This window comes from Amblyomma mixtum, chromosome 9 (genome assembly GCF_055824585.1).
Source record: "Amblyomma mixtum isolate Tamu chromosome 9, ASM5582458v1, whole genome shotgun sequence".
Classification (NCBI taxonomy): Eukaryota; Metazoa; Arthropoda; class Arachnida; order Ixodida; family Ixodidae; genus Amblyomma; species Amblyomma mixtum.
In genome coordinates this window covers 66,612,934-66,626,526 of record NC_143020.1, presented here as the reverse complement: position 1 = coordinate 66,626,526, position 13,593 = coordinate 66,612,934, and the positions used below count along the sequence as shown (strand labels likewise).

Sequence of the window (13,593 nt, the reverse complement as noted above, 5' to 3'; positions counted from 1 at the left end):
AAAGTGCTGGGTGATTCTGTGCGCAGGCATCACTGCCCCGCAGTTTGTTTTTTCGTTCCAACACTTCACCTGCAAAGTTAAAACGAATGGAGTCATTACGTCCATTCCTGTTACAACTTCAGGAACTCAGCACGCCGTTTTTGTTTTAAATTTGACACTGCTTTGTTCCGGTAAATGGCAAATTTGTTTTGGAGAGAATTTGCGATTTGGTGAGAAAAAATTGCCAAATAAGTTATACTACCAATCTGGGCCTATAAATAAATTGGTAAATTGGTTTTTGAGCAAAGTAAATAGCGCATTATCTGCCTCACATATCTCGGCGGACACCTCAACTACGCCCGAAGGGAAGAGAGGAAGTTGGGAGAGTGAAAGAAGAAAGAAAGAAAGAAAGAAAGAAAGAAAGAAAGAAAGAAAGAAAGAAAGAAAGAAAGAAAGAAAGAAAGAAAGAAAGAAAGAAAGAAAGAAAGAAAGAAAGAGGCACGCTACTGGAGGGCTCCTGAATAATTTCGACACAATTTGCCTGCATCGTGCGGAAACACATGCGCTCGCGAAGGCATGCAGCCAAAGCAACTCCAGTGCACGTAACTAGTTCAAAAAGCCTAATTTTGTCGAGACATAGCGTCAAGGGTATTCGCATTTTCGAAATTCCAAAAACTGATATTGCTACTACTAACGAACGGCTACAAATCTTCATTCGCAAGTAGGCGCCTTACTTTACTACTTGAAAAAGTTATTAAAAACTAGTTAACCAGCGTACTACTTAACACGATTCACTGTTTTCTTTTAGTGTCCGTCAACCGTGGTAGTACTATGCTTCGAAGGCCGTAATTCTACCCCAAAAACTTATATTTTAAAAAAATTTTGAAAGTGTTCACTGATTCATCCGATGTAGCTCTCGACTGCGACAAAGTCACCTTCAACCATGCGGCGCTTAATGGTATCAAAGCGCAAAGCGCAAGTCCACTTAATATTTTTTTCTCATCCCTTACCTCTCTGCGAAGCATCTCATCCGCAGGGCATTCCCTCCAATCGAATTCCTCGTCCTGGAACTCGCGGCCGTCCAGCGGGCAGATGTGTGAGGCTTGCGCAGCACACTGCTCGTAGCAGGACTCGCACAGCACGTGCATGCATTGAAGGAATGCGCTCCTCTTGCGCACTAACCCGCAGGCGCTGCATACCCTGTGCTGTGGAATAGGCTTGACGAAGAGTAGCGGCCGCCAGTCAAGTTCCGGAGAAAACCCCACAAGCGTGTACAGCATGTTACCAGGAGGAATCTTGTTCAAGAGGTCCGTTCACTTCGCCTGGAACTAAAAGGACGTCCTCTAACGGCCCGCCAAAGTCCGCTCTGATTGCTTCTTACTTCGAGCCGTCGCTATAGAGACAATCGTAGAATGCGACCTCGGATGTCCCCCGTTGATAACAAGGCGGAGCTCGTGTCACGTGGACTTTAGTAATCAGCTCTGTTCCGTTCTTCTTTTGGCTCACTTCTTTGTCGGAAGGCGTGAAAGGTACAGAGGGTAAAACTCGTGTCAAGAACAAGCGAGGTGTGCGCTCCGCAGATTCCAAAGCAGCTGCGACTAGGAAAGGAAAAAAAATGAAGACGAAATCCAATGAGTTGAGCTGAACATGCTTACGGCCAGACCTTTTTTAATCAAATGCTATTGCTAGATATCGCGTGTTCAGACCGAAATAAGCCTAGAATGTGTTCTAGGCAAGCTTTTCGTCCTCTGTATTCTTAATCCTTATTTTCAGACTGAAAAAAAAAATGAAGCATTTCAGCAGGAAAGCGTTACTTTCAGAAAAGGTGATGATGTGCGAAACTTTTTTCGGTTCGCGGATGAACAGTAATGATATTTAATTTGAGCTCCATTCATTACTAGGAAATGGAAATGAGCCCATCATCTAACATCATCTAGCCCATCATAACAAGCCTAGCAACGAAATCACCTCCGTCTTCAAATCGCCATACAAGTTCTTCACAGACACCCCGCCGCGGTGGCTCAGTGGTTACGGTGCTCGGCTGCTGACCCAAAAGACGCGGGTTCGATCCCGGCCGCGGCGGCTGAATTTCGATGAAGGCGAAATTCTAGAGGCCCATGTACTGTGCGATGACAGTGCATGTTAAAGAACCCCTGGTGGTCGAAATTTCCGGAGCCCTTCACTACGGCGTCCCTCATAGCCTGAGTTGCTTTGGGACGTTAAACCCCAATAAACCAAACCAAACTCTTTGGGACCTTAAATCCCAATAAACCAAACCAAACCATCTTCACAAACGTCATAACGTCCCAGTTCAGCTGTGATGTAAGCTAGCGTGGTACCTATATTACCCGCACTTTCATCAACAAGAATGCATCATGAGTGATAAAATGTGCTTAATCAATACCTAGGTTTAGAGCTCCGGCAGCTTCAACCACGGTCGCTCACCGGCTTTGAGGTAAAAGGCTTTCTTGGCGCATGGGTGGCGTGGATGTAAGTTGTAGATACAAGCTGGAGACGCAAGTTGTCTGCAAATGTGCCCGCACGAACTGCCGATCACAAGTTGTATGGTAATTAGAATAAAAAGTGAAATTTGATTAGCAACAGATTATGGCAGCGATGATGGGGATAAAGTAATGACAGCTACTGATATAGTGCTACATAGACAGTGATAGGGCCAGAGATAGTGATACTGAGGAGGATAGCGATAGGAATAACTGGTGATAGTGATGATGACAGAGATAAAAATCAGAAATAAAATTGAAAAAAAACGGAAATGAAAACGAAAGGGAGAAAGAGAGGAAAGGGAAAGGATATCGCATTTCTGCTCTTAAGCAGACATAATTACAGTCCTGTAGTTTGCTTCATTACTAACTCTTCGACAGCTGCAAGGCTGTATGACGTCACAACTCGAGATACTCGTCAAGTGCGAGGGCCGACGTTCAGAGACGTCGCGGCATTTTTCCATTTTCTTTTTTACTGAGAAAATTTCTGTTTTGGCATGCACACATCACACGTAGCTTTGATTCTACGTTTAGTATCGTTCGATTTTATAGCGATAGCAGTAAAGTGCGTACAGCCCTGGGGTGTAGAAAAGAAATCTCCTTTAGTCGATTATAATGGTGGAACATGACGCAAACACCATTATGACATATAAGAATGTAAACAGTTTGCGACGAAAATAAAATTAAGATAATATGAGAATCGAACCGGGGCTCTTGTGTAGTGTATCAGGTAATTACCGCCAACGTTCCTGCCGCCGCCAGCCATCGACGTTCGCTATGTTTCGAGTATTCTAGGAGCACAAGGCAAAAAAGTGGCTGTGGTTCAACTCAGCTGAGCCAGGAAAGCTGTGTTAACTATGGTTCGAGACGGTTTAGCTTTGGTTCATCTTTATTGCTTCATGACTTCATGAGCGAGAGCAAATTGTTTCAGCGAGAGCAAATACCGTGATGCATCACGTCCCACCAGTGCAAGAGCGAGCCTCCAGACCGGCGGTCGGGGCAGCGGTGGTGGTGGTGAAAACTTCTATTTGGCGGAATAGAGTTTTGGAGCCACACAGTCTATATGGTCGGTGTTCCTATTCCGGGACACCTCATGACGAGGCCCCGTCGCGCCCGTTTCACCAGAGCCCTTTGGGACTCAAGCGAGGAGCAGTTGAGGAGGGCAGTCTCCCATGTCTCTCTGGAAGGGGTAGCGGAAGGGGGGAGGCGGGGATTTGGAGTACATGCCCACACCATGTGGAAGATATCACAGGTCTCCCCACAGTGCGGGCATCGCTCATCTATGTTAGGATCGTAATGTTCGATGATTGCAGGACAGAGTAGAGTACCTGTCTGCAGGCGCCTTAAAGTTCGCTCCTCCGTCTTACTCAGCCCCTTTTCAGGGGCCAGGAAAAGGCGGTGATTGTCTTTATAATGTGTTATGATTTTCTTGAACCGCTGAAGCGGCTGGTTTGTGCCCGATCCAGAAGAGCAGGGATGAGGAGCCCGGTGAGTAAGCGCTCGGGCACCCGCTTCAGCGGCCTCATTACCTCGAAAGCCCTGATGGCCAGGAACCCAAATGATTATTTCGGTGTTGGATCAGTGGCAGCCCGTCTTAGAATGCAAGCGGCTAAGGGGGAGATCTCGACTGCCAGGTAATGATCACATGCTTTTCGGCAGTGCGTGGTGATGATTCTCGAATTTGCGTGGGCGGCAGCAAGCGCTATAGCTGCTTCCTCGGCTCGCATAGAACCGGCGCAGCGGCTGACGTGACTGCCAGGCGCGCAGCTATGGCGTCGATGGAGAAGAAGATCGATGCACCTGTCACGCACGATTTTACACATGCGGCGCGCCTCCCTTTAGAGGTCAAATCTAGGAGCCAGATGACCTTCAGGGTCAGCATGGGAGGAGTAGCTTTTCGCTCTAATAATAAGAGTCCTAACGAACGGTTTGAAGCAGTTCCTTCGTGATGCTCTCTGTGCTTGCTAAATGCAAATTTGCCATTGAAGAATTAATTACGAACTTCATGCGCTATCGGTATCTAGGCGCTAATGTGATGGGTATTAACACCGAGCAATATCGTCCATTGCCTGTTCCCTAGACGGTTCGCAGTTGGTCAAGCGCGAGCATCCCGTCCCGCGGCACTGCTCTCTCATCGTCGTCTTCTACGTAACACAAATCTGTGCTTTCGCTCTGGTTCGAATGTCGTGAACATTCTTTGTAGTTTTTATTTACCAACTCACCCACCATAAGTAATGTCGTTACCGCAACTCCAAACGTGGAAGAAAGGAAGAAAATGGCGAACTCGTGAGCAGCTTGTCGCCATTCGAAGAAGCGTTATCATCGACATGGTTATCTAGCTCTCAGGGCTGCTGCAGTGCAGAAATTTCCTTATCTCAATTTCCCTTTATTTTTGTTCCTATCGCCAACAGTGCAACGCTACGTGCCTTGCCGCTCATCGCTGTTGCTTGTATGACTTTTGCCTAGTTCCCCGTAACTGCATCGCGGTGCCAGGAGTGATGATGTTGTTGGTTAACTACGCTGGTATTGGTTTTATGCGAAGCATACTACTTTAGCTACCACTTCAGCCCTTCACCGTGGTTATGCGCCTCCAAATCACGTGACACGACGATGCCACACCACGTGACACGATGACGTCACGGCAGTGGAGAAACGGGGGCCCACCTCGCTCCGTCGCTGTGGTTGTGCGCCTCCAAATCACGTGATACATGACGTCACACCACGTAACACGGTGACGTCACGACAATGGAGAAACGGGGGCCCACCTCGCGCCGTCGCTGTGGTTGTGCGCCTCCAAATCACGTGATACATGACGTCACACCACGTGACACGATGACGTCACGACAGTGGAGAAACGGGGGCCCACCTCGTGCCGTCGCTGTGGTTGTGCGCCTCCAAATTACGCAACGCTACGTGCAACGCTAGTGCAACGCTACGTGCCTTGCCGCTCATCGCTGTTGCTTGTCTGACCTTTGCCTAGTTCCCCGTAACTGCATCGCGGTACCAGGAGTGATGATGTTGTTGGTTAACCACGCTGGTATTGGTTTTTGATTTTCGCATATTCTATGGTTTACTGTACTGTGCACACATTGACTCATGACATTTAGTGTACGTGTGTGTGTTTTGAGAGCGAGAGCGCGCGCGCGCCACTGGAGAGAGGCATGTGAAACTCGTTGCAAGCCCGCGCTGCCACATCGCCTCTGTTTTATGCGTGTTTACTTCACACCATTGGACACCTTGCACGCTCTTTTACCGAGCGAAGCCCTCTGGCAGTCTCGCTGGCGCAGTGTTTTGTGTGAAAATGAAAATTGGTGTTTGTGGGAAGGAAATGGCGCAGTAGCTGTCCCGCATATCTGGGTGGACACCCGAATAGCGCCGTAATTGATGGGATAAAAGAGGGACTGAGGGAAGAAAGGAAGGAAGAGGTGGCGTAGTGGAGGGTTCCGGGACAATTTAGACCAACGGGGGATTATTAACGTGCACTGACATCGCGCAGCACACGCGCGCCTTTTGCGTTCCACCGTCATCGAAACGCGGCCGCCGTGGTCATCTTCGATTCCGGGTTCTCTGGCTTGTACGATAAATTACGGCAACCACGACTGCATAGTAAATTGGCCTAGTAAGAATTGCAACAACAGACACCTTAAGCATACCATGTACTGTATTACCATTGCCGTTACCGGAATACAGAAAGGCCACCCACCGCCGGTTCGCGCGCGCTGATTGGTCCCGATGCTGCCGGCGTGCGTGCAGCTGCCGGGTACCTGGCACCATCTGGCGCCGTCAAGGCGCTTTACGCATGCGCACTGGCTGCGCGCGGGCTCCCGGTACTCCGGTATCTCTAACACAGTACACGGTATGCTAAAGGTGCCTAATAGCAACACCGAGGCGTTACCGTATTGGCAGAGCGGTAGTCCAGCTCAGATAAAACTCTATATTAGCTCTGAATTGATGTATCTTTTTAATCTTGACTACGACTGCTTTAGTACCGAATTTAAGGCCGAATATACGCAGCAGAAATCACTGCATTCTTGTGGAACGAGCCATGACTGAAATGAATTCGCTGTAACGAACTCATTATTGGGCTTGTGTTACTCGATATCACAGTCACTGCTATTTTTCCTTAGAAAGTTCTTGTCGTTTCCTTGAAGTGCAAGGCGGTTACACTTGAGTATTCTAGGAATTCATTCTATTTATACCAAAATAATTTCTTTTGCTGGCAACCTAACTTAAAGAATAGTTAATACAAATTAAAAACTTGCCACTTTCCTATCAAAAAGTGTGAGTAAATGTCAATTCAAGGAGCGTATATGAATTTTGTCGTAAATGTTCTCTTAAGGACTTTGCCTTTTTTTCATCCCTGTAAAATGCGGAAGTGTTGAGGCGTGCGTTGAGACAACTGAAATGAAATTTCCTTTTCAAAACCACTCGTTGTACTTGGCTAAGAGAATGCGATATAAAAATTGTGCATGCTGAAATTTTTGATATGCACCCAGCTGCAGCAACACTGTTAATCCAATGACACAAAATAAGTGCGCATGTAGTTGTGCAGTGCCAAACGACACTTTATTCTACGCTTCTGTATTGCCTTTTTTTCTTCAAAGAAAGAAACCGAGATTTCGACGGGTATGAACTGTGCTGGAAGAACGCTGAAAACCACACGGCGGAAGCAGAACTGATTACCCAAGCCTAGCCAGCTGCGGACTGCACGGAGCTATCAGGGAGAGGGTGTACGGGCCACGGTTTAGCGATTGTCGCCATGACGACGCCTTAGAAAAAAAGAGATAAGAGCGGCCTTTGGCGGGGTGAATGAGGAAGTTCCTTCAGTGCTCACTGCAGCTGACGTGCGTGTAGAACGATGCCGCCTGAGAGTACGCAGTGCACGTCGGTCGGGTTTTCCGCGGAGCTGGACTGGAAGCCCCTGCACTTCCTCAATCCTCTTCCACCGAACAGAGTTTGTGGGGCGTGTGGAGTGGTGCGCCCCAAGACGGCGTTGCTTCCATGCTACCACACGCTGTGCGAGTCGTGCTACGTGCAGTGCGCTGAAGAAGGCCAACACGTCTGTCCGCTGGACGGCTGCGAGTGTCAGGACGAAGACGTCGACTGGAGGGAGTTCCGCGCAGAACAGCTCCTGAGCAGAGAGGTGAGCGAGGTGGAAAAATAAGTGGGAACACACGGTCTCCAGGTAGTCGAGCGTTCGACAGCATACCGCCTGGTCAGGAATCATGGCCTGATGAGATTCACTGGTCACAGACTATGGTCAAACACAAATGACGTTTCGGAAGCGCTACGGCTCTCTTGTTCACAAAACGTTTGTTAACAAGAGAGCCGTAGCGCTCCCGAAACATCATTTGTGTTTGATCATAGTCAGTGACCAGTGAATCTCATCACACGGTGTGTAGGCTATATTACTCGCTTCATTGGAAGCTCGGAGTTTGGAGACATACCACTGACGGCTCGCGACTTCTCTTTCACTAAAAATTGAACAAGTGACTCGTTTTCCCATATTTGAGCTACTCTCAGCCGTTTCGCACTTATTACTTTACAAGTACAGCCGAAAGATTCTTGAAAATCAACACGTAATTGTCTGCCGTTCCACAGAACTCGCAGTCTACCGATTTTAGGGGCCGAGTTGCGCGTGCGCCTTTAACAACTGTTGCGCTTCGATAACCAGAGATACTCCTGCATTCTCGCATGTGTCAGTTCAGCAACCATTATCACGCTTCGGTGCTTTTGCTCCCATTAAAATCCCGGGAAAATGTTTCGTAACCTTTACGCCAGCGTCTCGGCCGACGGAAGATATAACAATCATCTCTTGCGCGTCGCGGGCATTGCGAAGTGCGTATGCAGTGAACGTCAGTGCATCAGATTTAGAAACGACGAGGGTCGGCTGTGTCTGTGATTTCCGCGATGAAAAGAGAGATGTTTGCGAAAAACAGCATGAGCAAAGTAAGTTTGAGAGAGGGCGTTTTTCTGCGCATTGCATGGCGATAACAGCGAACTACGAATGCCGATAACTAATCTGGCTGCCTAGAGCTATGCGCATTCCGATATGCATCATAACAGCAATGCGTTCTGCGATATATGAGGGAAAGCGGCTTACCTAGAACTTTTGCATCCAGTCACAATTTCATTGCTCTCAATGTTTCAGCTCAGAAAGGTGAAAAGCTACAGCGTCATAGGCTGGCTAGGCGAATAGCGCTCGCTGTCCGCAAATTCGATAAAGGATAGAACCATGGCAGGCATCTATAGCCGGCGCAGAGGCGCGTCATGATGAATATGTCCACCGCCTGGCTGTTTTGAGTGTCAGGGTCTTCCACGAATATGCGCATCCGGCGTGGCCGCACATAGAAGCGAAGCGACACAGGAGTCTGGAGGCGGTGCTTTCTGTTGTCTGCTACGAGGCGGCAGACCGATGCAAGATGCTCAAGCGCTCTAGCAGGCGACACCAAACACTGCCTCCTGTTCGTCTGTCTGCCTCCGTCACTTCGCTTCAATTTGCGACCACGGTGAGCCGTGTTGGTACTAAGAGCGGACGACCCTGCATATACATTTTTGCTTAGCTTCCTTTACGGGTGCGGAGTTGTTTTTTAAAGGTTTGCTCGAATATACGATTCTGCTGCGCCAGAAAAACAAAAAAAAAATATTTTTCTGTTCATGATCGGGAATTTTAATGGTGCAAGGAAATCTGAGGCCAAAGAGCGCCATAGCGTGAGGTATCTTTGTTTGCCCAAGGTGAGGTCAAGGACCCACTCCCAAGCATTTTCACCCTGATAAAAGCCGAGCGCCAGGCCTGGGGAAGCTTGTACCCATTGTATCAGGGGCGGGTACCCAGCGGCACTGAATTTTTTTTTCGCATAAGCTATTCATCACTTTTAGAGGTTCAGCTCTCGTCTACACAATGACAGCAGCAGTAAAATTAAGGTTCAGTATCCCTTTAAAGAACCTTTGAAAGATCTCACATGTCGGTGTCATCCGGTAGGCGTCGCTTTTTTCTGTGAATAATTCCATGCTATCTTCCGTCATTTGCTCTGGCCTTGAAAAACCATGAATATCTTGAAAAGTACGAGGGCAAAACTTGGTAAACTGCGGTATTTATTCCGTCGGAGCATCTCGTTGGCGTTCAAAAAAAAAGGGCGGTAACTGTGGCACTTCTCGATGTACTATCGGGAAAAAAAGTGGTGTACTCCACGCGGCGGGAGCCGGAGCAACGGAAAATTGCGTTTCAACGCCATCTACAGGCGGCATCTCGGACTCAGATAGCCAATCTGTGATCATTATTATCAGCAGGCATGTCGCTTAGCTTGTTTCAATCTTTCAAAAATGCGCTGCTTCCACGACAAGTTAGCCACGCGCGCGCGGGAATTTGGTCGTGTCATGACGGTGCGCGCCCCGGCTCTCAAGCCGTATCTCGAACGCGCCTTGAAAAAAAGAAGACACAAAATGAAAAGAGGGCCACCAGATTGCTACTGCGACGGCGCCCTATTCCATGATCCCATTTTGGGGGTTTGCATGGTTCGAGATTTAGGCACCCAGCTTCATCTCGTCAGGCAGTTTGCTCCATGCACGTACTTACGCGATGATAATCTTCTCATGGTCGGCCTAAGCATTTGGTTGTTAAATTACTCGAGTTATGGAGAATTCGGATCATTCATTGGTAGCGTATTCACTATTCCCTGCGTCCTTTCCTAAATTGCACTACACCTGACGGACCTGAAGACGTATTAGCAAAGTGCGTGGGGGGACCATTCGGAAGTTCCGCACTCAATCTTCAGTATGAAATAGATAACAGCAAGCCAACCACATATGAGTGCACCTTTTAGCAGGATTACCTCCTGTCTTACCTACTCACCTGAGATGATTCAAAGTGTAAAAAAAATCTGTACCATCATATATATATATATATATATATATATATATATATATATATATATATATATATATACCAATGTTAAGCGAGTACTTCCCACACGTATGTAAAAAAAACGGGCGGTAACTGGATCGTTTAAGATAACAAAATGAATTCAATAATACTTACGCCTTTATTCTTGCAGGTGGAGTGCTGGAACAAGCAGTATGGCTGCGAGACTGTGATAGCAGCTTCGGAGATATCCCGTCATTTCCAGCAGGATTGTGGACACCACTCTGTTTCGTGCCCAAAGTGCTCTACCAGGATTCTATGCAGTGACGTAGGCTCGCATCTGAGATCAGACTGCTTGTCGCCTGCGAGGCGTGCTGAAATCGAAGACCCAGTACTACTCGGCTGCAAGGACGACAAAGCGTACTTTGAATCTTTCCGAGCAGAGTTTGAAAAGCAGGCGAAGGAAATGAGGGAACTTCTTCAGCGAATGGTCGTTGGTAGCGCCACACATGATGACAGGATCAACGGAATCTGTCAAGGCATAAACACTATGAAAGAAACTCTAGAGCAAGAACTGGCCACTCACAGACAGGAAACTCGAGACATTTTTAATGAAAAGATACGTGACCTCACCGTCTTTAAACAGGAAGCGGAAAAGATTTGGAACACACAAGCTGCTCAGATTAACGCTGTTTCAGCAAGCATCAACAGCCTTGAAAAAACGCTGAGAGATGAAGTGGTCAAAGCGACGAGCGGGACGCGAGACCAGACTGTGACTGGCATCAAAGCTGAATTTAAGAAAGGTAACGACAAGGCTCTCGAGAAAATCAAAGAAGTCTTGCGGCATACTCAACTCATGGTAGCGGTGTCCAACTTCACTGTACGAGGTGTTCGAGCACTCAAAAAAAAAGCTTTAAAGGATGGTTGGGCAAAATATGAGAGCGAGCAGGTATACCTGCGCGGGTACCACTTATCGCCTGGAATCTATCTGGGAAAAGACGGTGAATCTGTGCAGCTCTTTCCGTTGATGACCCTTTGCAAAGGTGACATGGACGACTCTGTTACCTGGCCATTCCAGCACAAAGTAAGGCTGAGCATTGTGCACCCCAAAAACGGTTCCAAACGGGAGTACGAAGCGGAGCCATCGACTCGCATGGAATATTACCAGAAGCCCTCACAGCTGCCTAAGAGTGGTGTTTACTTCCCTGGTAACTCTCTCATCTTAAGCGAACTTCTGAGTAGCGGCTACGTTGAAAGCGACAGTCTTCTGGTTCAGTTCGAGGTGCTGCCCTGACTTACCTTGAATAAGCACGGCAGTTAATCGGTTTATAGGAGCCTGCACCACAGTTTGAATTATATTGCTTGTGATTTGCTATTTCAGAATTCTATAGCTTATAAGCTCTGTGTAGAAAGGAAACATTTTGATTTGTCATCTATCTTGGTAGTGATTTTTGAGAAAAATAGAAACACGATGTAGCTATATTATTGTGTTGGCACTGTCGCACTAACTTCTCTAACGTTGTGTAGATGACTATGGTGGAATGATATCTGGGCAGGACGTCCCCAGTTTTACTCCTTGCACAGGCGACTCCAGCTGAATGGCGGCTCCGTTCCTGTACTGAAATTTCGTGCCCTCTAAAGAACATTGGATGTTTTCTGTGATGCGAATGCTGATTTTTGTGTTGCAGTGTATCGCAAAGCATGTGTCCAGAAAATAAAAATTGACGAATGCTCGCATGACCTGATGCAGCGAATATCTGAGAGGAGGAGGCTTTTGAAATTTGCATTTCTTTCTTTCGCACGTAGGAGAAATAATTTCCCCTACGTCCGGCGCAGTGTGTCTGTGTCAAGGGGCTTTTAGCTTTTGCTCAGCCATGCTTAAGAACTTTGAGCCAATGATCTTGGTGGATGCTTTTGATTGTATATAGGAATTCTACCTGCGCAAACTCGTCCGTTCACGGTAAAAAGAAAAGAAGCACTGCTTTCTGACAGGTGACGGCGTTAACGAGGACTGGTGCGTGATTGGTTGACATGACGTTGTCAGTCAATCCCGGCGCGACGCAATGACGTGAGGCCGGCAGCGCTTTTATTACAGTGCGCTTGCGAACTTTCGGAACATCCCTTTCGCTGTTACCTCCCCTCTTAAGCTGTTCGAATTTGCAGCTATAGCTGTCTATCTTACCCCTAGCCCGTTGTGCTCTAAGCGGTGCGGGCCGGGCGCTATTATTTTTCGTTCTTTTTACACGTCCACCCTAATTTTTGTCCATATCCTTCTTCCCCGGCACACAGTGGCTCTTTGATTGTCTACATGCCGCACAGTCAGAAGTCATTTCACTCCCCAACTCCCCTTTCATACGGCGCTTTCGTCTTTGTACTATCCGCAAGGAATGAAATGCGAACAAGATAAATAAGCCTCGAAAAGCGAAATAAGAATATTTTAGGCAGGGGAATCTCAATAATAGCTCACGTTCTTTTGACTTCAGAGGCACGAATACTCTTCTTCAGAAGTGTTATCAAGCTCGCGTGTATGTCGTCTCCAGGAGCTAATATGGTGTTTCATTGCGAAAGCAATACTACTTGCACTTCGCACGGTGACCACCATCGTCCAGCGGTGGTGACCACCATTGACCTTCATTTGACCTTGATTGCATTAGTTGTATTAGATTGGATTACATTAGATTGGATTGGACTGGATTGGATCGGATTAGATTAGATTAGAGTAGATTACATTGGAGTGGATTGGATGGGGTTGGATTGCATTGTATTGGTTTGGATTGCATAACCGATGCATCACCACAAGTCTAACCACAAGCACCACCACCAGCTACACTACTAGCTATACTATGGCGTAGGTACGGTTATTGCTTTCGCAATTACCGGGCTTAACCAAGCTAATCCACAGCGAATTTTTTTTGTCACCTCAGTTTCCTTGTTCGCGTTTCATTAATTCCTGATAGTGCCGGTCGTCGTCCTCCTCTTGCTCCACCCGAGGTGATTCCCTCCCCCTCTCCTGCACTATCAGAATCACTATCACCTCGCATTACAGGGCTGGCCACCCGAACAGCGCCTTTCCTTCTCCCCCGCGCTCAATTCGACATCTCGGATATGACGCGATGGTTTTCCGGAATAGCGCATCTACTGCCGTTGCAGTAAAATATACCGCATCCAATTTTCTTCGATAGATGCAAGTTTCTCTCGGTATCCGGAGAAAACGCTAGTTTGGATTGCTTGTTTTATAGAAACCAGCCTACG

General features: G+C 47.5%; 1 protein-coding gene and 1 long non-coding RNA gene across 3 annotated transcripts; one reads left to right on the top strand and one right to left on the bottom strand.

The window, feature by feature from the left end:
- Nucleotides 1-1,254: 1,254 nt before the first annotated feature.
- On the bottom strand, nt 1,255-13,264 carry LOC149329447 (uncharacterized). 2 transcript variants are annotated; one of them, XR_016285571.1, is made up of 3 exons: nt 10,519-13,264; nt 2,384-7,611; nt 1,255-1,577 (listed from the first exon to the last, which is right to left on the bottom strand). It is a non-coding gene; the product is annotated as an uncharacterized LOC149329447 (long non-coding RNA). The 2 variants fall into 2 exon arrangements; XR_016285570.1 differs by lacking the exon at nt 1,255-1,577 and having other exon boundaries at nt 2,005-7,611.
- Nucleotides 7,286-12,078, top strand: LOC149329448 (TNF receptor-associated factor 6-like). Its single transcript, XM_089560267.1, has 2 exons — nt 7,286-7,623; nt 10,535-12,078. The coding sequence occupies exons 1-2, from the start codon at nt 7,339-7,341 to the stop codon at nt 11,633-11,635; spliced, it is 1,386 nt and encodes a 461-aa protein (XP_089416393.1). The 5' UTR covers nt 7,286-7,338; the 3' UTR covers nt 11,636-12,078.
- Nucleotides 13,265-13,593: the final 329 nt, after the last annotated feature.